This window comes from Nicotiana tabacum, chromosome 9 (assembly GCF_000715075.1).
Source record: "Nicotiana tabacum cultivar K326 chromosome 9, ASM71507v2, whole genome shotgun sequence".
NCBI classification, from domain to species: Eukaryota; Viridiplantae; Streptophyta; class Magnoliopsida; order Solanales; family Solanaceae; genus Nicotiana; species Nicotiana tabacum.
This window is the reverse complement of record NC_134088.1, coordinates 51740819-51764133: the sequence shown is the minus strand read 5'-3', so window position 1 is coordinate 51764133 and position 23315 is coordinate 51740819. Positions and strand designations below refer to the sequence as shown.

Sequence of the window (23315 nt, the reverse complement as noted above, 5' to 3'; positions counted from 1 at the left end):
GTAAGATTCTACACCTAAACCCTAATTTTGAAATCATCTGAAAATGGGTAATTAGCAAGATAATGTTTGGGCATGAGAGTTGATTATTTTACATGCATGTGATATCAAGGGGTGTAGGAAGATTGTTGAACTAAGCATGGTAAAGATTGGGTTGTGGGATGATGGAATCCTCCATAAAAAGACATTGAAACCTTGTGCACACCAAGTGTTTGATAAAATGCTCAAATGAGCTAGAACCATGATCATCTTCCTAATTTTGATTCAATTTGTTATATTTCTAAAATAGATTGAAGTTGCTAAGAATTCCAGAAAGTTTTAGAGTTTAAGGAAGCTCAATTGAGGTATGTTGCCTAAACGCTTCTCTTAGAATTGAATCCCACGATATTCATGTAAATTATGTAAGTCCTGAGTGATCCATTATGAAACTGGCTATTCCGAGTAAGATTGGGTTGAAAGAAATATGTTCAACAAGCATCCCAAATGCTTTATTCATGTTATGTTACCAATTGAGGATGTGTTCAAATATGGGCTGTGCATTAATAATGTTTCGACTTTAAGTCAAGTTTAAATGAATGCTATTATGCCACATTTTGTGAAATATCTCTATGTGCCTTAGACTCTAAATTGCTCACATGTGTAGTACACACCTTGATTTGAATTGTATGTGTTGTTGATGATGATAATAATGTTTGAAATTGATAAGGTGAGCATGAAATACAGAATATGGCCAACGTGCCAAGAATGATCTTATAATTATGGCCACTAGTGCCAATGAAATGAAAAGATGTGAAAGTATTATGAAACACGATGATTGATATAAAAAGGTTGATGTCTCAAATAAGAAAGCCTAGCCGATCGGGTCGTGATCGGACACCATGCCGCACACATAGTGGTGATTGTGCTGGAAATTGGCAATGATAGTAATTGTTGTTGATGTCTCTAATGAGATGGCCTAGCCGATCGGATCGTGATCGGACTCCGTACTAACTTTACGGTGGTATTGATATTGACAGTAGTTGTGGTTGATTCTCTAATGAGATAGCCTAGCCGATCGGGTCGTGATCGGACTTTGTACTAAATTTACGGTGATATTGGTATTGATAGTAATTGTGGTTGATTCTCTAATGAGATAGCCTAGCCGATCGGGTCATGATCGGACTCCGTGCTAAAAGTACGGTGGCATTGGTATTGTGAACATTGGTATTGTGAACAATGGTATCTCGATACTAAAAATCTCCCAATGTGAGATATGGAAATTAATTTAAACATTGTCTTGATCCTAAATTGAGGTTTGATGTTGATTAAGGCTTTCATTGATATTATGATAATCTTGTTGTATTATTTGTCATTATATTGAGATGGTATTTAGTTATACATACTAGTGCTATTCAACGGTACTAACATCCCTTTTGTCGGGGGCGCTGCATCTTTAAATGGATGCAGGTGGTTTCACAGCAGGAGATATTGATCATTGATAGCGGTGCACCTTCTTCCTAGCTGACTTGGTGAGCCCCACTTCATTCCGGGGTAATGAATCTTTTGTACTTTATGTATTCTGTTTGAGGTATAGCCGGGGCCTTGTTGCCGGCATTATCATTGTACTCTTCTTTATTTATAGAGGCTCTGTAGACATAGTGTGGGTTGTGTATTGGTGCTGGAAAAGTCAAAATATATATATTATGTTGTGGTTGTATTACTTGTCCAAGTGAGACTTTAAAAATGATTGAAACTATTGAAAATAAATTGGTATTGTAGACGTAACCACTTTTTTTTTCTAATAAAGGAAAATATGCATTTATTTCCATTCGTGGATGAGTTTAGGTAGAATGAAATCTAACAGGCTTGCTCGGTCGGGTTCACTCGGTTTAGCACCGGTCACGCTCCTCTGTTTTGGGGCGTGACATTAGTTTCCTATAGGCTTGCTTTATATCAATTTATAAACATAGAGCATGACAACAAAGTAGCAAATGAAGCATGTAGACCATATAGGCATGATTTCTATCCCTTTATGCAAAGATAGAATACACATGTTTCCCCATTTCACTAACTCCCCCAACTGTTTGTTTACAAATTATTATAGGCCCAAAGATAAAAGAAAAAACAATATCAAATATTACTACAGGCCCAACAAATAGAGCTGGCCAAAAGAAGAGATAACCCAGTACTACCTGGGCCTTCAACAGTCTCATTCCTCACACAATTAGCAGACCCAGACTCAAACTCAACTCAAACATTAGAGTGTATCAATTGCATAGATCAAGCCCACACATGGAACCACATCAAACCCAGATGGAACTCCCAATTGTTGCATATAAAAGACTTAACTACATAAACTAACAAACAACACATGGCAATCAATTAAATGATTATGGAACCTACTAACAGCAACTCCCCTAGAGACTAGATGACAGGATTTACAGGAAAGCATATTTGCATTTCAGAAGCGAGCATGACAGGATTGATTAAATAAAAGAGCATTAAAACTAGTAGAATCAGTAGGGCTTAGTTTCAACATTGTAAGTTTGATATGGAAAACTAACAATACATGTTCAATCATTCAGTTGGTGATAGCATGCTTGGCATGAACAACAATTAGGAGAGTTGAGGAGACATGCTATTTGGGGTTAACAGGGTAAACATTATGGACACATGCGAGATGAACATGCTAAGCTTTTTAGAGTGACTTTAGAGTAGAGCATGATCCATAGTTAGTCTAAAAAGCTTTTAAACCTAGAAGTCTCGGTTATGAAGGTCTGACAGAGTCATAGTCAGGGAATAGAAATTACACATAAGGAATAGGGAAGCAGGCAATCAATAAGAAGCCTAATCATGCTGAGTATAACACAAAGATTCCCAAGTCCAAAGGTATCATGATAGAAAAAATATCAACTTAAATTTAAATAGAACAGGCACACTCCAGAACATAATCCAGTTGACTATGCATAATAATAGGAACTAAGTGTGTTGGGATTAAATTAGAATCATACGATATTCTAAAGAATGCAGGATTGACCAAATACCACATTAAGGTTCTTCAACAACAAAGCAAAAATTTTGGTTAAAACATTGCAAAAGCAGTAGGGTTCATGTAAGTAGGTAAAACTGTAGATCCCACAAAAAGGATTTATCAGAAGCAAGTTCTGGGTGGGAAATGATTCCCTAAAAATTTCAGTACTAGAATCCAAGACGAGGCATGAGGAAAGACTCACAACAAACAATAGGTGAACAGAACAACAAAGAAGACTAAAGATATACAAAATCATTCATGTTGAATATAATGAGCATAAATTGAAGTTTAAAATCTAAGCAGGTTGTAACCCTAGGAAAATAGAACTGGAAAATAGCTTCAAAGCAAGTAGGATTGCAAATGAAAATAACATGATATTGAATAGTTTACAATGTTCAAACAACATGGACATACAGAGCACTGAACACAAGCAAAGGAAGAAATAGAATTGCAAGAGTTGAGGTACTCACTAGTTTGCAGATCAACAAGCATGTAAAGGAGAATGCCAATAGTAGTTCAGTTAGCAGTAGTAGAGAAAGAACAACAGGTCTGCCAAAACCCCAGTGCGTCAACATTCCCATGGGTTTCAAGTGAACCCCGACCAGTGCTTTCACTGAGAAAGATCAACAATCAAATTTTGGTGACCATGGCTTTTAGCCAGCCAAGTTCTCAATTGTAAGGACCCGTATAATTTTGCAAAAGAAAAATAATGTTTCATGGTGCCGGATTAGGCTTACGTGTTTGAGTTGTACAATACACCGAAAAGTAAAGGAAAATTTTTGGCATAAAAATGCATTTCTGCGGTCCATTATGCGACCGCAGAATCACTCTGCGGGCCGTATAATGGCGATAGAAGTGAGGCAGGAGAGGGCCAGTTTGGATACAATTCTGCGGTCGACTATGCGACCGCATAACTATTCTGCGGTTCATTATGCGACCACAGAACAGGTCTGCAGGCCGCATAGTGACCGCAGACACAGACAGATTTTTGCTGGTTCTGGATAGCAATTATGCGACCGATATGCGATCGTAGACCTTGTTACGGAGCTCCATTTTTAGGTTTTTAAAACCCAACCCCACTTCATTAAATACACTCTTTGGGTCATTTTTGAGCAAAAATATGACATTTTAGAGTGAGTGACAGAGTTCCCTATAGTGAGAAGTTGTTCCTCAATAATTGTTCTTCAATTCTTGCTCAAATTTTGGTAGATTAAGAAGGGAAACTCACTAGGTCTTTATCCTAGTGGTAAGATTCTACACCCTAACCCTCAATTTCGAATTTTGTCTAGAAATGGGTAATTAGCAAGATAATATTTGGTTATGAGAGTTGTTTATTTTACATGCATGTGTTATCAAAGGGTGTAGGAAGATTGTTGAGCTAATAATGGTAAAGATTGGGTTGTGGGATGATGGAATCCTCCATAAAAGGACCTTGAAACCTTAATGCACACCTAGTATTTGATAAAATACTCAAATGAGCTAGAACCATGAGCATCTTCCTAATTTTGGTTCAATTTGTTATATTTCTACAATAGATTGAAGTTGCTATGAATTCCGAAACATTTTAGAGTTAAGGAAGCTCGATTGAGGTATGTTGGCTAAACTCTTCTGTTAGAGTTGAATCCCACGATATTCATGTAAATTATGTAAGTCCCGAGTGGTTTATTATAAAAGTGGCTATTCCGAGTAAGATTGGGTTGAGAGTTATATGTTCAATAAGCATCCTAAATGCTTTATTAATGTTATGTTATGTTATCAATTGAGGATGTGTTCAAGTATGGGCTGTGCATTCATAATGTTTTGACTTTAAGTCAAGTTTAAACAAAGGCTATTATGCCAAATTTTATGAAATATCTCTAAAGCCTTAGACTCATAATTACTCACATGTGTACTACAAACCTTGAATTGAATTGTTGTTGTTGGTAATGATGATGTTGATGTTTGAAAATGAAAAGGTGGGCATGAAATATTAAATACGGCCAACGTGCCAAGAATGATTTTATAATTTTGGCCACTAGTGCCAATGAGATAAAAAGATGTAAAAGAAGTATGAAATGCGATGATTGATATAAAAAGGTTGATGTCTAGAATAAGACAGCCTAGCCGAGCGGGTTGTGATCAAACACCATGTTGCACACATGGTGGTGATTGTGATGGAAATTGTAATTGAAATGGTAATTTTGGTCGATGTCCTTAATGGATAGCCTAGCCGATCGGGTCGTGATCGGACTCCGTGTTAAAGATTATGGTATTGACATTGAGAGTAATTATGTCCGATCGGGTCGTGATTGGACTCCGTGCTGAGAGTACGGTGGTACTGGTATTGTGAATAATGGTATTGTCGACAATGGCATATCGATACTAAAAATCTCCCAATGTGAGATATGGAAATTAATTTGAACATTGTCTTGATCCTAAATTGAGGTTTGATGTTGATTAAGGCTTCCATTGATATTATAATAATCTTGTTTGTATTATTTATCATTCTATTGAGAGGGTGTTTAGTTATACATACTAGTGCTATTCGACGGTACTAACGTCCCTTTTGCCGGAGGCGCTGCATCTTTAAATGGATGCAGGTGGTTCCACAACAGGAGATATTGATTAGTGATAGCAGTACACCTTCTTCCCAGCTGACTTGGTGAGCCCCGCTTCATCCCAGGGTCATGTATATTTTGTTCTTTGTGTATTCTGTATAAGGTATAGCCGGGGCCTTGTTGCCGGTATTATCATTGTAGTCTTCATTATCTATAGAGACTCCGTAGACATAGTGTGGGTTGTGTATTGGTGCTGGGAAATACAAACTATGTTATGTTGTGGTTGTATTTCTTGTCCCATTTGAGACTTTAAAAATGATGAAAACTATTGGTAATGAATTGGTATTGTAGACATGATCACGTTTTGTCTAATTAATGAAAATATGTATTATCTTCATTTTTGGATGAGTTTGGGTAGAAGAAAATATAACAGGCTTGCTTGGTCGGGTTCACTCGGTTGAGCGCCGGTCATGCTCCTCGGTTTTGGGTTGTGACATCAATATAGAATAGTAAAATGAGTGAGAGTGAGAGAGTAATAACAGTCATTGTGGTCTGTCTAAAGGGAATTGGGGAAGGGGTTTTATAATAATAAATTAAGAAAACAAACAAGGAAAGAAAATCAATCAAGTTGAAACAAGTGAGAAAAATCACATGCAGAACCTATTCCAAACCGGAATAGGTAAAATCAAACAAACCCTAGTTTTATAGGAAGACAAAATCGACCAAGGATCCCACCGAATCAGAATCATATGCCAAACAACACTCGTTGTTGAGTGTATTGAGTCGAAAACATGGTAATTATCTAGAATTTGAGCCAAACAACCCTCCCCAAAATATCAAATTCCTAAAATAAACCTGTACCAAACAAATAATGTCAAGAAAACGGGAAAGAACCGCTATAAGCATAGAAAAAGGATGGAAATATGGAAGATTTCCATATAATCTTCGGTGTAGTCTAGGATTTAGGGGAGGCGGCTAGGGTTTGGTTTGAGAGAAGAGGAATCGAGAGAATACAGAGGTGGTTGGGCAGGGAAATGGGTCTTTAGGGTTTGAAAGAGGGTTTATAAGTAAATGTGTCGACTTAATTTGGGTCGTTGATCATTTGAGATCAGCGGCTAAGATTGAAAGAGGAGTGGGGTGGGTTAAGGCCGGGTCGCAACCGGGTTAAGTCAATGCGGTCATTTGGTTTGGATTGGTGAAGGGTAAAATGAGATGGTCTAGGTGTTTGGGCCTGATTTTGGTCTGAAATTAGCCCTATATTGTGCTACAATTTAAATACACAAAAATTATTTAAAAATAAATTATAGAAAATGATTAATAAATAATAAAAATATTATTTGCGCAGAAAAATCCTTGAAACTAATAGCTTAACATTAAAAAATATAAAATACTTATTTTGGCATAAATAATATAATAAACACAATTATTTATAGAATATAGGCCATTATTGTAACTAGTGTAGATAAAATAGAGAAAATGTGAATATAATTATGTAAAAATGAGGTAAAATATTATTAAATGCATGTGGGTATAAAATGATAAATTTGGATGATTACATCACCCTAAAAATAATTTTAAGGGATAATTAATAAATATTTGAACGAATAAAATGCAATAAAACCAATTTCTAAGCTTTAAACAATATAGAAAACTATAGAAAATAATTATATGACCTTTGGAAATAAAGTAATAGTGAAAAATGATATTTTAGAAGTATATAGAATATTTTATAAAAATATGAGGACAAAATTGGATATCAACAGTCATGACGTCGCCTAACACATTACTAGGCAAGCCGACAATCACATAACAACTACACATTTAAATTAAAAGCATAATTTATTAAGCTTAACAATGAAAAATCTCATAGATAACTGGTAAAAACAACTGCAACTCAACTACAACTATCCCAAAATCCTCGGTCACCGAGCACATGAGCTACTAAGTGTCAACATAGTTTGAGACTCTTGTACAATTGTTTGAGAAAAATAGAACAGTACTGAATAAAATTAAAGGAAGGAGAGTCAAGGTCTGCGGGCGTCTAGCATCTAGTGATGTGCTATAGAAATACGTCGCTTTTGATACCAATTACATAGACTTTAGCTCATCTTTTAAAGATTTATAAGTTATTTCTTATGTAGTTTTGGTATTTTGTAGGAAACCGGACTTAAAGAACCAAGAACAGGAAAAAGAAGACAAAAACCTATGGAAAGGTAAAAAAGTGACAGGTCTGCGACCGCAAAAGTGATGTGTGGACTGCAGACCCGTCGTAGAGTGAAGCAGACAATCCCAGTATCTGAGAGTCGAATATGCAGTTCATTGTGCGGTCACACAATTCATATGTGGACCACATAGTGATCGCACAAATGCAAAAGGGTTTCTTGTGAGGATGATTTTGTGGTACGATATGAGGCCGCAAAACCAACATGCGGACCGCACAAACAAACTGAGATGAACAACTAGAAAACTCTATGATCAGATCTGCGGTGAAAAAGGGAGATGTGCGGACTGCGAATGCGTTATGCGGCTCATTCTGCGGTCTCAGACTTTATCTGCAGGGTCATTTTTGTCACTTTTTGTCCACGACTTTTGGACCATTATAAATAGAATGACTAGGGTTTTTGTAGACCATCTTGTCTGAAAAAGAGGCTACACTTAGAGCATTGAATACACCATTATTTTGGAAACTTTCGAAGAGAGAATCCAAGACTTGAACTCTTTGTAAGCTTTATGACATTATTTGTTACTTTGTTCTTGTATTCTAGTATGGGTAGCTATCTTTAAATACTAAGGTTGTGGACCCTAAATCTCTTTAGGTCAGGCCTCGATGAGCTTCGAGGGAGGGAACTCGGTCACAGCTTCGCGTCCTCGAGGCTTCGAGGTGACTTCCCGGAACACCTTAATGACGAGGAATTGGACCCTCCGATTTCACCGTATACAATTTACTAGTGCCGTTTTACTCTATCTTTACTTGGAAAAGTGGGTTAGGGTTTGGTAGAATTAAATAGCAAGAACTCAATACTTTAAACCTTGTTTAATAGAATCGCTTAGGGATAAGTGGGTTCTACTTGGAATAAATTTGTTGTTCTTAATTGTAACTCTTTCATATTTGGGAAAATCATAAAGAGGAAATACTACCTAATTATTGTAAAATATTGGGTAGTCATTTACGAACCATTTGCATATCAAAGGACCTTCCATTAGAAATATAACATATTGACACTGATAGCATTACATTCCATTGATGGGGACACACCCTTGGTTTTCTTAATCAAATTAATCACATTCTCTTAACAAAATAGTTTTTCTTGACAGTTCACAATTACAAAACTCTTCTTAAATTAACGGAGTAGAACTATGACTTAAGTCAAGTTTCATACTGGTCAAGTAACATTTTCACACGTATTCCCTATAGGATTCGACCGCAACCTAGTTGGGTTATTATATTTGATATCGACTACCTTACACTATTTATTTAGGTGTAATTTGAGCGTATCAAATTTTGGCGCAGTTTCCAGGGAATATGGTTTTGAAATTACTAATTAGTGTGTGCTTTACTTTACGTCTTCTTCTACTCCATCACACTTTCCTTGCTTTGCTTGGTGTCGTTAGGTAAACATGGGCGAGCTAGAAGAAAAGATTGTGTTTGCGGATATATATGAGTATATTGAGGATACAAATGCCATTGTCCCTCCTCGAGTTGACGCTGCTTCCTTCAAAGTGGAACACAATCTAATCCTAATGCTAAAGGCGGAGGGGTTCTTCCGAAATTACACTGATGATGACCCTACACAACATCTCATAAGCATTTTGGGTGTTTGTGCAATGCATAAGAAGAATAATGTCTCAGATGATGCCCTAAGGTTGAGGGTGTTCAAGTACTCTTTAACCGGAGAGGCAAGACAATGGATCCAACATCTACCTTCTAATTCCATCCACACTTGGCCCGAACTTTTCAGAGCTTTCCTAGCAAAATGGTTCCCACAAAGCAAAAACTTCGAGCTTCGGGATAAAATTTTCTTCTTCAAGCATCTACCGGGAGAGCATCTACATGATGCATGGGATAGATTCAAGCTATATTTGGCGAGATCGCCGAATCATGGCTTTTCGGATAATATTTTGTTGAAGAAGTTTTATATGGGCTTGGATCATATGAATCAATCCATAGACAAAAATGTGGCGGATGGATCATTTATGGATAAAACATTTGCAAGGATCACACAAATCCTCGACAAAATAGCTGAACATAACCAAGCTTGGCACTCGAAAGACACCACGGCTGGAAGTGCAGATGGTACTCCTTCCTTGACCAACACGATTAAGGAGAACCAAGAACGATATTAAGTAATTGTCGGGCTTGCTACCAAGACATGTGTTGACAAAAATGCTCACTGAAAGCCAAACAAAGAAAGTGAATGTTGTGGAAGATGTGCAACCAATGCCAAATGAGGACTATGAAGAAGCAAATTATGTCAATAATTCACAAGGAAGATATCAAAGACAACCCTACCAAAGTTCCGGACAACCACACGAATGGAGATCTAACCCGCAAGGGAAACGTAACTAACAATGGCGAAACGACTAAGGTAGTTCAAATCAAGGAAATTGGAGTAATAACAACAACAACTTCTCAAATCGGAGTTCAAACACCTATGTTCCACCAAAGAGGCAGTATTCTAACTCTCCACATTAGAATGAGACTTCTTCATATGAATCTAAGTTGTAAAGCATGCTTGAAAGAGTATTGCAAAATCAGGAGAAATCCGACACTTCAATGAAACATATGACCAAGCTTGTGGGTACTTATACCGCATCTATTCAAAAGTTGGAGATGCAAATGAGGGATTTATCAAGAGAACAAAATCTGAAGAAAAAAGGCGCGCTTCCAAGTGATACTATTGCAAACCCAAAAGGTAGTGGGAGTGACCCAACTTCTCATTGTATGGCCATTACAACTCGGAGCGGTAAAATACTTCAAGGTGAGAATGAACAAGTGGTCGAAGAGGAAGATTCTGAACAAGAGGTTGAGGCACAAGTTGAGATGCCAAATGTTGTTGAAAATGAAAGACTCTCTAAGAAGGCGAATGCTCAAGAGGTGAGCCGTGAAGAGGTTAAGGAAAAGGTAATAGAGGCACCAACACCCCTAGCACTAATTCCTAGACCTCCCCCTCCTTTCCCTCAAAGACTAGCTAGAAGGGTTGATGATAGCAAGCTCGAGAAGTTCTATGACATCCTAAAGCAATTATGGGCAAACATTCCATTTGTCGAAGCATTCCAAGAGATGCCGCGTTTTTCTAAGTATTTGAAGGACTTGATCACTAAAAAGAAAACCACCAAGAATGAAGTGGTGAATTTGACTCACCGGGTTAGTTCCGTTATTGCAACAACCACCGTCCAAAGAAAGAGGACCCGAGAGCTTCACCATTCCATGCACTATTGGATTGCGTGACTTTGCATGAGCCCTTTGTGATGATGGGGCTAGATCAACTTAATGCCCCTTGCTATCTACAAGAAAAAAGGATTGGGAATGCCTAGGCCTACAAGTATGAGGTTGCAAAAGGCCAAACGTTCAATAAAGCAACCATTGGGAATAGTTGATGGTGTGGTTGTGAATGTAGGGAAGCTTCTCCTCCTTGCCGACTTTGGTATTCTCGATTGTGCTGTTGATAAAAAGATCCCTATCATCTCAGAGAGACTACTCCTTGCTACCGGGAGGGAACTCATTGACTCAGAATGAAGTGAGATTAAGTTCCGAGTTAATGACGAAGTAGTTACCTTTCAAGAAAGTAAGGGTATGAAATTGCCACATGCATGCGAGAGTATCTCAGTCATTGATGTAGTTGATGAGGTAGAGGATGCCGTCGAGGTGAAGATGGAAGAGGAATGCCTTGGTGAGGCATTGGCGGCTATTTTGGTTAACTTTGATGGTGATGACATGGAAGGATACGTGGAATCGGTGAATGCATTGGAAGGGCTTGGGTCCTACACTTATGCACCAAAGAAGCTTTCTATTGACTTAGAGAATAGAGTCACTCCTCCCGCTAAGACTTCAATTGTCGAGCTGTCACAACTTGAGCTCAAGCCACTTCCGCCACACTTAAGGTATAAATTTCATGGCTCTAATGAAACTCTACATGTAATTATTTCTTCTTTGTTGAATGATGTGCATGTTGAACAATTATTGGATACCTTGAGGGATCACAGACATGCCATTAGTTGGACTATAGGGAATATCCGAGGGATTTCCCTCGGAATTTGTGAGCAGAAGATACAATTGGAGGAAGAGAGCAAACCTAGTATGGAGCATCAAAGGACGTTAAATCCTTCCATGCAAGAGGTGGTGAAGAAATAAATCATAATATGGTTAGATGTCGGGGTTGTCTACCCCATTGCTGATAGTCCTTGGGTGAGTCCGGTGCAATGTGTGCCAAATAAAGGAGGCATGACCGTGATTCAAAATGACAAAAATTAACTCATCCCAAGGTGGATGGTGACCGGGTGGAGCGTTTGCATGGACTACCAGAAGCTCAATAGTGCAACTTGCAAAGACCATTTCCCCATTCCTTTTATTGATCAAATACTTGATCAGCTAGTGGGAAGGTCATTTTATTGCTTTTTGGATGGATACTCCAGCTAAAACCAAATCAACATCGCCTTAGAGGACCAAGAGTATACGACATTCACATGTCTGTATGTGACCTTTTCTTTTAGCCGAATTCCGTTTGGGCTATGAAATGCCCCAACTACTTTTCAACGATGCATGATGTCAATCTTCTCGGACGTGGTGGAGGATTTATTAGAGGTATCCATGGATGACTTCTCTGTAGTTGGTGATTCCTTTGAGCATTGCCTTGACAACCTTAGGCAGGTGCTCAAAAGACGTGAGGAGATAAACCTTTTGCTCAATTGGGAAAACAATCACTTCATGGTGGACGAGGGTGTTTTTCTTTGCCACAAAATCTCCTAGCAAGCATCAGGCAAAGATCGAGATAATTTCCAAGCCTCCTCCTCCCACTTCGGTCAAAGTTGTTCGGAGCCTTTTTGGGCATGCCGATTTTTATAGGCTATTTATCAAGGACTTCTCAAAACTTGCTAGTCCCATGTGCAAGCTCCTTGAAAAGGATGCTAAGTTTGAGTTCGCTGGGTAGTGCCTCAAATCTTTTGAGGAATTGAAAGCAAGGCTCATCACGACACTTATTATTGTCACACCCGATTGGTCTCTTCCATTTGAACTCATGTGTGATGCCAGTGGTGTGGCTATTGGAGAAGTGCTTGGTCAATGGCATACCAAGAATCTTCATCATGTCTACTATGCAAGAAAGACACTCAATGGTGCACAAATACATTACACTGTAACTGAGCAAGAACTACTTGCCATTGTCTATGCTTTTTAGAAAATCCGGGCCTATTTATTGGGATCCAAGGTGATAGTCTACACCGATCATGCTGCTCTCTGCTAACTTATGGAGAAGAAGGATGCTAAACCAAGATTGATAAGATGGGTTCTTTTCTTACAAGAGTTTGACTTTGAAGTCAAAGATCGGAAAGGAATAGAGATTCAAGTTGCAGATCACTTATCTAGGCTTGAAGAGGCAGGGAGACCAAAAGAATATGTTGAAATTAATGATGCCTTCCCAGATGAACACTTATTGGCAATATCTAGCACCTCCACTCCTTGGCATGCCGACATCGCTAACCTTTTTGTCAGTGACCTTATCCCCGACAGATTGGAAGCTTATCAAAAGAAAAGGTTCTCGCGGGAGTGTAGGCAATACTATTGGGAGAAATCCTTTTGCAACAAAGCTTTTGTCGGGTTGCTCATAAAATATAGAGTTAAGCACAAGGTGGCTACACCTTATCATCCTTAATCAAGTAGTCAAGTGAAAGTCTCCAACCGGGAGATCACGAACATTCTAGCAAAAATTTTTAATGCAAACATGACCGACTGGTCAAAGAAGCTAGATGATGCATTGTGGGCTTATCGAATAGCATTTGAGACACCCATTGGCGCCTCACTTTATCGGTGTGTTTTTGTATGGCTTGCCACTTGCTAGTGGAGCATTAACACAAAGCCATGTGGGCATTGAAAAAGTTAAATCTTGACTGGGTCGAAGCTCCTAATCTAAGGATGACACAACTCAACGAGATGGAAGAGTGCCATTTTCATGCCTACGAGAATGCAGCCATGTATAAAGAAAGAATAAAGTTTGTTCATGACAAGAAGATTATAAAGCAGGAATTCAAATCCGGTGACTTGGTCATACCCTTCAACTCAAGATTGAGGTTGTTTCCGGGAAAACTCAAATCCAAATGATTTGGCCCATTCAAAGTTGTGGGAACGGGACTCGAACTTTCAAAGTAAATGGCCAAAGGGTGAAGCATTACCTCGAAACCATTAGAGAAAGGCAACTAGTAGAACAATTCGCACTCAAGGATGGTCCTGTACCAATCCCCGCCACTGATTAGCCAAAGTGGGGGCAACATCATCGTGCCGCAATGTTAAATCAAGCACTTCTTGGGAAGCAACCCATTTGTTGGTAAGATTTTTTTTATAGGTTTATTTGTAAGTGTTGAACAGTTTGGCATATGTGTTTAAAATGCAGGTTACTCAAAACACAAAGAAATACGATGCAAAGGCAAAAGGGAAAATAAAGGAAAGCAAACGGAGCTTCAGCTATTGTTCTACGGCAACATATGCGGCCGCATAAAGAGTTTGCGGATAGCATAATTGTCGCTGACACAAGCAGAACACCATTCAAATTGGACCTTAAAAATGCGGAGAAAATTCAACTTCTATAACCTACAAAATTATTCTGCGACTGCAGAGTGGGTCGCACATCTGTTCCACACCACCCAGGTTACTAATCCATCGAAAAACACATATGCGACCGCATAATCTGTTATGCGATGGTAATTTCACCGCAAAACCCTCAGGTATTAAACCCTAGTTTCTTTCTCTCTCTCATTTCCATCTATATACTCTAATTTCACGTACCCAGAAACAAAAAAAAACATAAAAGAAAAACATAGAGAGAAAAGAAGATAAAGGATCACCTTGCTCGCACGATTCACACCAAGAGGCTTGCTCGATCTTCCGACATCTGGTATGTGACTTTCCAACCTTCCTCTTGCTCATGTGATTTGAGATTGCTAGTTTATTTTAATTGCCTCTCATCCATGATACCCTTCTCTCTCTACCTTTCTTCTTGTTTTTTTGTACTCGACATCTACTTTGGGAGGAAAAATTGTTGTGGTCCAATAAACATTAGTGGGTCAGAGTTAGGGGTGCTAATTTGAGTATAGGGGTTGCTGATTTATGACAATATGCAAAAGGTATTGTTAGCTTGAGCATGAAATTGACCTGATGTTGAGTGTGTGTAATGGTCTCTCACAATTTGTGCATTAACTACTTAGTGTTGCATAATGTTGCATGTGAGTGAGTTTTATGTGGAGAAGATGATCTTTGTGGTCCGCATAACTGATTTGCGGTCCGCATAATCATTGCTTGATTGGGTTTTGTGGAAACTACTATGCTGTTGAGTCTGGTGCAGCATAAATGGTTTGCGGACCGCATAATGGTCGTAGACATAAGCAGATTCAAGCTAAGTTTCAAAGTTCAAAATGCGATCGATATGCGGTAGCAAACTTGTTCTGCGACCACTTCTGCGGCCCGCATAGCTTTTTGCTTATGATAGGGCATATTTTGCATTGTGGTTTACAGTCTGTAGGGTTGTTTAGCGATCACATAAATTATTGCAGAATATTTTGTGTCTCTCGTTTCTCTGCCATATGTTACACATGCCTTACCATGTACTCACTTCTCATTAATTGGCAGGAATGGTACCAAAGAAATCCTTAGCATCATGAGCACCCACCACTCGAGGAAAGAGATGGGCTGAAACTATAAGCCCACAATCACAACAATCCCAATGCACACGGCCTGGCACATATAGAAATTCATCTAAACCTACCTCCCAGTCTGGCGAGGAGAAGGCATAGCTTGACATTGGGACACCAATTGACCTCCATGTCGAAGCACACAGAAAGAGTGGTGAGGATCTCAAGTTTGGGATCACAGACTCTTTGAATCTGTACATAGATGCCACGACGAAAGGAAAGATCCATGAAGAAAAGCAACTGAGTTTGAACAGTCGTAAAGAACACTACCCACGTGTGCTAGAAAACATCCAAAAGAGGGGGTGGGAGTTCTTTACTAAGTTCTGGGGAGTACAACAAGACACTTGTTAGGGACTTTTATGTTGCATATGCTACATCCAGGAACTCAGAACAAAAGAGAAACATATATACTTGAACTTTGTCTTAGTCCAAGGAGTTGAAATACTATGTGATCCCCACTCAATCAATGATGCATAATTCGAATCTTGGGAACCAGGCATGGCAGAAGTTGATGCAAAGATTGCAAATAAGGAATCTGAGCGTGCTTGGGTAGCCTCTGTCATAGCCAAGGGAACTCCACCATGTATTGCACCATGCCATAAGATTCACAAGAGGGATTTCACCCAAGAAGGCCGGTATTGGCTAAGTTTTGGCTGTTCTCGTATAAGGCCTATTAGAAATGAGACCGACATGAGTCTAGAGAAGGCGATCCTCATTGCTTGCATCATGTCGGGTATCAAATTTAATTTGGGACATCTTATATTCCCTAAGATTCGTGTTCGGGAAAACCAAAAAGAAACCTCACTCCCTTTTCCATGCTTAATCCATGCTTTGTGTGAAGACGCAGAGGTTCCTCTATTCCCCAAACATGACCGCATAGTAAAAGCTGTTCAGGACATTGACATCACTCGTCATAGTGATGCTTCGAAGAAGGTGGTCGAAGATCCACCAGAGCAATCACTCACTCTCCCTCCAGCTTCATCCGCTTCAGTAGCACCTGCTGCCTCATCAATGCCAGAAACTTCTTCAGCACCGGCTATCTCCACATCTACTTCCAAACCAGCCATTGCGACACCACATGTCTCACTTCCTGCACTCTCCAAGCTTGGTCTACTAGCATAACATGCAAATGCCAAAGTACTAAAATTGAAGAAAGAACTTCCATCACTCATCTGACAGGCATTGGCCCCGCTCCAAACCTATGTAAGTGGTCTTCAAAAGCAACATCTATCATATGAGGAATGACTCAAGCACTTTGAAGCTCTCCTTGAGAAGGTTGAGCTAGGTACATGCCTCAACTCAAAAATGATGTAGCTGAGATCAAGTTGGAGCTGCATAAGATGAAGACACTAAAGTTTTACTTGACCACCCTTTCTTCCGGTGGAAGGGGAGTAGGGCATTGGCACCTCCCATGTACCAAGACTTTGTCTAGATTTCACAAACCTCCTCTCAGTCGAGGAGGCACATGGTACTGACATCTCACAGGCTCCGGGTTCCATTGCACACACCGATGTTCATTTAGATGAGGAATCTGGAGAGTCTCATGAGGAAATAGATGAGGATCAAATATTTGATGAGGGTGATGATCAGAGGGACAATAGAGGCAAACATGTTGCTATTTCTACATAGGAACTAGGTGAGGATGAGGTGGATGTACAGATAGCTATCGCACACAACCTTACAGGTATGGTTGCCAAGGCTACTCCACGACCACATATATATCATCGGGTGAGGCCAGCAGCTCCCATGTCTAGGACCCGGCTCTGCAACTGGCGGAGCTTCCTACTTTGGTCTCAGACACCACTGTCCAGTCAAAGGATCCACCCATTTCCTCCATAGTGTCAGCACCCGGCCCCACGGCCGCCTCATATATTCCAACCTATCCAAGCACCTAGTGCGCCCTAAGAAGCCCCTAAACTTTGCTCTTGCTTTTTCAATGCATTAGGGACAATGCATGCTCTTAGGTTAGGGGTGGGGTAGTCGACTTTTGCAACTTGTATATAAACTCTTAGTCTTAACAGTGTAGACTTGTATATAGTAATGAATTCCCCTTGGTTTTTCTTTGCCGGGTTCTTTTCCAAGTGTGTAATTGTAGAACCATGTCCGTAGCATAAAACGTTTTGACTTGTTTGGTGCTATTGTTCTAGATTCAAGCATGTGATATGTTTTTGTGGAATAAATTGCACCCTTCGAATTTTGTACAAAAAAAAAAAGAAATGTAATTTTTGTGAAATCAAGGCTCGCTCTTTGACTTTGTGCTTACTTAGAATCTCAAATATCACGTGATGAAGCTTTGAATTGCCTGGTATTCACTTAAGGGCTGAAATTATGCTGATTCGAGCAGTTCATGCATCGTGAGTGGTGAGAATTTGTGTAAATAATGCATGTGCTCAACTTGTAATGTCAAGAACTTGCCCAGTTAGTTCTCAATGCAAATCTTAGGTTGATGATTGGGTGTTGAAATGATATTAGGCTCTTTTTCTGATTGCTAACTAATTTTTGGCCAGCATTACCTCCCTGGTGCATTTATTATCCTAGTTATCCCCCATTGATCCTTTAACCTTTCCTTTGTCTACCACATTATAAACCGGTCCCCTTTTTATGAAATTAATCCCTCTTTTGAACCCATCCCTCCTTGAATGTTATGAATGAGACTTAAACCTAAGTTGGGGGTTTTGGTGCAAATTGGGAAATAATAGAAGAAGGTAGTGTGTGGAAAAGCTAAGCTTTGTGAGGTTATGGCATATGAAGCGAAAGGCTAAGTCTAGAGCCATTGTACCCAAAACAAAAAGCTTCATGTTCCCTCAAACTATGAAATACACACTCCAAAAAAAAGGAGTGGTGAGGGAACGTGGTAAGGCAAGTAACTAGGGAGCAGCCACTAAAAATACAAGGTGGGTTGATAGTAGCAATTAGATATCAACAAGGGCATTATGTGATAGTCAAGAAAGAATGTGTGTAGCGTTCAAGGAGGTACCGTCACAATATTCCCCAATATTCATCCAACCCATCCCGAAGCCTACACTACAACCCTTAAAAAGTCCTTTTTGATATAACCAGTTATTCTTGAGGTAGGTGATATAAAATAACGGCAAGCATATGGACTGAAACTTGTAGCACTTACCCTTCTTTCTGAGTGCAAGAGTGTTTGATTGTATCCCCTATACATATTTGTTGAGTTGGGGATTTTCTTTGATGTGAGCACTCATGAATTGCAAGAATTAGCAGAAGTTAGGGTTCTTGAAGTAGGATATAAGTGTATATCAAGCTACTGGTAGCACTCTGTCATTGCACTTGAGGCTCGAGGCTCGCAAACTTATTATTTGAACAATTAAATGTTCTTTGTCTTCAAAGAAGGGTAAATAAAGGAAGTTACATGCTTATTAGCTAACAGTCAGCACAATCTATAGACATTGTGGTTTTTTATCAGTCGGAAGTAGATTAGTATTTAGTAGGGTGACTTTTTAGTTGCTTGAGAGCAAGCAAGAGTCTATGTTGGTGGTGTTGATGTATCGTAGAAATGCAGCACTTTTGATACCAATTACATAGACTTTAGCTCATCTTTTAAAGCATTATAAGATATTTCTTTTGTAATTTTGGTGTCTTGTAGGAAACTGGACTTGAAGAACCAAGAACGGGAAAAGGATGACAAAATCCCGTGGAAAGTTAAAAATACGGCAGGTCTGCGATCGAAAATGTGATGTGCGGACCGCAGAGAAATCGCAGAGTGAAGCAGACCATCCCACTATCTGAGAGTCGAATCTGCGGTTCATTGTGCAGTCACACAATTCATATGTGGACCACATAGTGATCGCACAAATGCAAAAAGGGTTTCGTGTGAAGATGATTTTTGCGGTATGATATGCTTCCGCAAATGATCATCCCAGCTACCCTTGAATTCAAGAACACAAGTGCGCAACATATCTTTGAGCGTCTGAATAGTCTGCTATGCCTGCCCGTCTGTCTGTGGGTGAAAGGCTGTACTAGGATTCATCTGAGTACCCAAACCTTGCTGAACTTTCTTCCCAAAATTAGCCGTGAATCGTGCCTTTCTATCTGAGATAATAGAAACCAGAGTGCCATGCAACCTGACTCTTTCCTTGATACATAACTGAGCATACTGTTCTGTTGTGTCAGTAGCCATAACAGATAAGAAGTGTGCTGATTTGTTACCAACATGTACTCCACAATTATACCCCAATGGGCAATCATTCTTTTTTAGATCCTTGGGTTTTTCTTTCCCTTCGCTTGGGCATTCGATACGTTCTAAATTCGATAGAAAGAGAAGATTACATATTGCTCTACGCTTCATGGCACAATCTATTGTAGAAAGAAATGAGATAATTTTGAATGTCTTGGTATTTAACCGTTTATATGAGTGGCCGGCACACACATATAAGGAAACTCCAGTAGTCACGGGTTCATAAACTCCCTAGGACACTTAAACCTAGTGCTATGATACCAAGCATTGTGGACGTAACATGGCACCCGGTGCCTGACTATTGTGACCTAGCGAACCAACTGCTGGCTGAATCAACATGTGATATCATAACATATTAAAAGCGGAAGATAAACTAACACAAGTTGATACACTGAAAGTCTGAATGATATAAATTAATGTGCGGAAGCACTAACATAAGTCTGAAGTATATCTGTAGCCAACATTGCTTAACATGAAAAGCATGTGACTCTGTCTAACTATTACTCTAGTCTATGAAGCCTCTAATGACGTACTGAAAACACTGACTGTCTGAAAATACTGAAGATTGTAAGGTGATTATAATGCCCCAAAAGAAATGGGGATCACCAAATAGCTGGTACGAGAATCCTAGCACTCTAAATTATCAACCTGTAAATCATTGCTTGCATCATGAGATGCAGGCCCCGGGTATTGAGTTGATCACTGAGAATTAATAATTGATAACTGAAATCATAACTGTTGAAACTGAAACTGAAACTAAAATGATAATTGATAACTGATAACTGATAAGTGAAATGATAACTGATAACTAATAACTAATAACTGATAATTGAACAGAACAAAGGAAGTAAGGATATGAATACTCCCTCTTTTGAATGATGAACAAACTATTTATCTGATTAAACTACGGCCTCTGGCCCGAGTATACGTATACATAACTACGGCCTTAGGACCAAAATGCATAAAGCATAAACTACCGCCTCAGGGCCAAACATGCATAAAGCATAAACTACAGCCTTAGGACAAAATATGCATAAAGCATATAAACTACGGCTTCAGGCACAAATATAGGTGTTCAACATTCAGGGATTTAAATTCAGGAACTGAGAATCATACTGCAATATGTAATGCTGAAATACTGAATAATATTGAGTTAAATGATACTGGAATACTAAATAGGACTAGACTGAGATATGTATTCCTGAACTGGTTATGAAAACTGAAACTTCAATTGTTTATGACATGCTAAGAAATCAAGACTGAGACTCATGGGCATCAAACCAAATATATATTGTTTACATACTGCGCTAACAACGTTCAAAATAAAAGTCATGAACGAGTTATGAAGGTAGAGAATAGAAGTTGTGCAACTATTCAAGAAACTAGGCTTAACTATATTTCTGAGGCAATTAGTAACGTCGTAAAAGAAACATAGTGTAGGGAGATCCATTAACATTCACAAAACATAGAGAGTTAGCCTCACATACCTTACCTTTCTTCTCTTGCGCGTAATACAACATTCGCCAGCCTTTTCGACTTTAATCTATATGAATACAAGTCAAAGGGATTCCATATTAGCAAAAATACTCGTGTTTTGGTTAGCAATGAATTTTAACAAATACTTGGTGGGTATAAAACTTCATAGCCCTCACTAATGGTGTTTCTTCACCCAACAACCATTCTCTTGCTGCTAAATAAATTCTATTATCTCAAATTGCTATAATCAATACCATTCTTTATCAACCATAAGATAAATGATATCCATAATCAATAATCAACAATCAACAACCTCAGCATATAATCGTTCATGCTTTTCTATCAAACCCATCAACTCATATCTCATGAACTTAGAGTCTATAATAATTAATCCAATGCTACAACCATTTAGAGGGTGAAGATATTACTTTTTTGACTTCCAATCCTCTTGAATTCGAGTTCTAGGGTTTATTCTCTCAATAATGATGTCCCAATCGAATATCTAATGATTTTAAGGATTTACACATGTTAATAAGGTGCTGGGGAATTTAAATTAGCTTAGAATCAACATTAGAACTTACCTTGGATGGTGGAGGGGACTTTTGAGGAGTTAGGTGCTTGAGAGCGTCCTTTTCTAGAGCACATTTTTGTGTTTTGGGGTGTGAGAGATGAAGTAGGGCTTTTAAAATGACCCTCCGAGTGCACTCCATTGCAGCTAAAGGCCCAACCGCGCACCTGGACGTGCAGCAGTGTAGTTGCACTGCCACAAGTGCGCGACCGTGCATGAGACCATTTGGGCACACACCTGTGCGCGCATACTGCACGTTGCCCAGTAAAACACACATAACATTTTCCACAGGGATCCGTTCGAGCTCCACAATTTATTGTTAGAAAGCTATTGCAAAAGGCTACAACTTTTATGTTTTGTGTTTTCTCAAATTCCAAATAGATTTTCACTAAATTAGTCTGGAAGACAGATCTTTTATAAACTTAATCGATTTTATCAAATCTTATGCAAACTCTCCATCTTGATTGCAAAATAAATATTTCAACCCATAGTTATAACACCTCAGAAAAATTTCGAAGTACTTCAATGCTATATAGAAAGTCGATGTGTGCTATTTATATTATTTTGTGTTCAAACAAGGACTATTATATGAATGATATCAATTAATCATGATAAAATATGTATGAGCTGCATTAAGAATGGTTTATGGTCTAAGAAGAGCCCCAAGGCTATATCAAGTTGAAAATTTTATGATGAGATAAAGTTTCAAATGAGTTCGCACAATACATTTTCAAACGAGCATAACTCTCTGGATATGAAGATTTATATAATGTATTACCTATCAAAAGAAAGGTCTATGTATCTAGTTTCTAACGATTTAAACCGTTTGTCATTTGGACATTCCTACAAGAAGTTATGACCAAATTACCAAAAAGATGACAGAATGCGATTCTGTGACCAATTATGCAACCATTATGCGATTGCATAAGTGCGGCCCGCAAAATCGTTATGCAGTCACATAATGGCCGCAAAATTGACATAAAAAATGCCCTAGAATACTGCCCCACTCTGCGACCTGTCTGCGGTCCGCAGAGTGGTTCTGCGGCCGCATAATGGGCCGCAGAAATGCCTACGTCTACCCAATATTTTTCTTCAACTCCCCAGCGCACTGTTCAATCCAAAAAGTCCAAACCGCGGCGAGCAAGCTCGCCCGAAGAATTTCGACTATTATTAACCTCTACGCCTACTTTGGCATCACGGAATCTGGGTTTTTAGGAAAAAGTTTACGGGGCATTACATCCTCCCCCACTTAAGATCATTCGTCCTCGAATGAGGATAAGGGTCCATTATTAGCACCTTGTGCAACTTAGTTTTCATACCTTACACCAGCAACTCCAAATTTAACTAACTCCCTAAATTTCCAAAAATTTCGCCTGAGTTTTCTTTGTAACTAGGCCTATCCACCTGTCAGAGAGCCCCAGAAACACATCTTACAAACATATGCACAACCCAACGACGTAACAAACTCATAACAGTACCAATCGTGGCCTCATCAGCAATATATAATCAAAAGGAACACCTTTACATTGACTGAACAAATGATACAAAATTCATAGGCAACAAGTTCATAAAAGAAAGGGTTACACAGCTATTCAAACAAGTAAGGATACTTCTTCTTCATTTTTTCCT

General features: G+C 39.0%; 1 protein-coding gene across 1 annotated transcript; it reads left to right on the top strand.

Annotated features, from left to right (window-relative positions):
* The first annotated feature begins 10273 nt into the window (after positions 1-10273).
* LOC142163900 (uncharacterized) lies at positions 10274-11281 on the top strand. The gene is made up of 2 exons (XM_075221053.1): positions 10274-10909; positions 11027-11281. The coding sequence occupies exons 1-2, from the start codon at positions 10274-10276 to the stop codon at positions 11279-11281; spliced, it is 891 nt and encodes a 296-aa protein (XP_075077154.1).
* The last annotated feature ends 12034 nt before the right edge of the window (positions 11282-23315 follow it).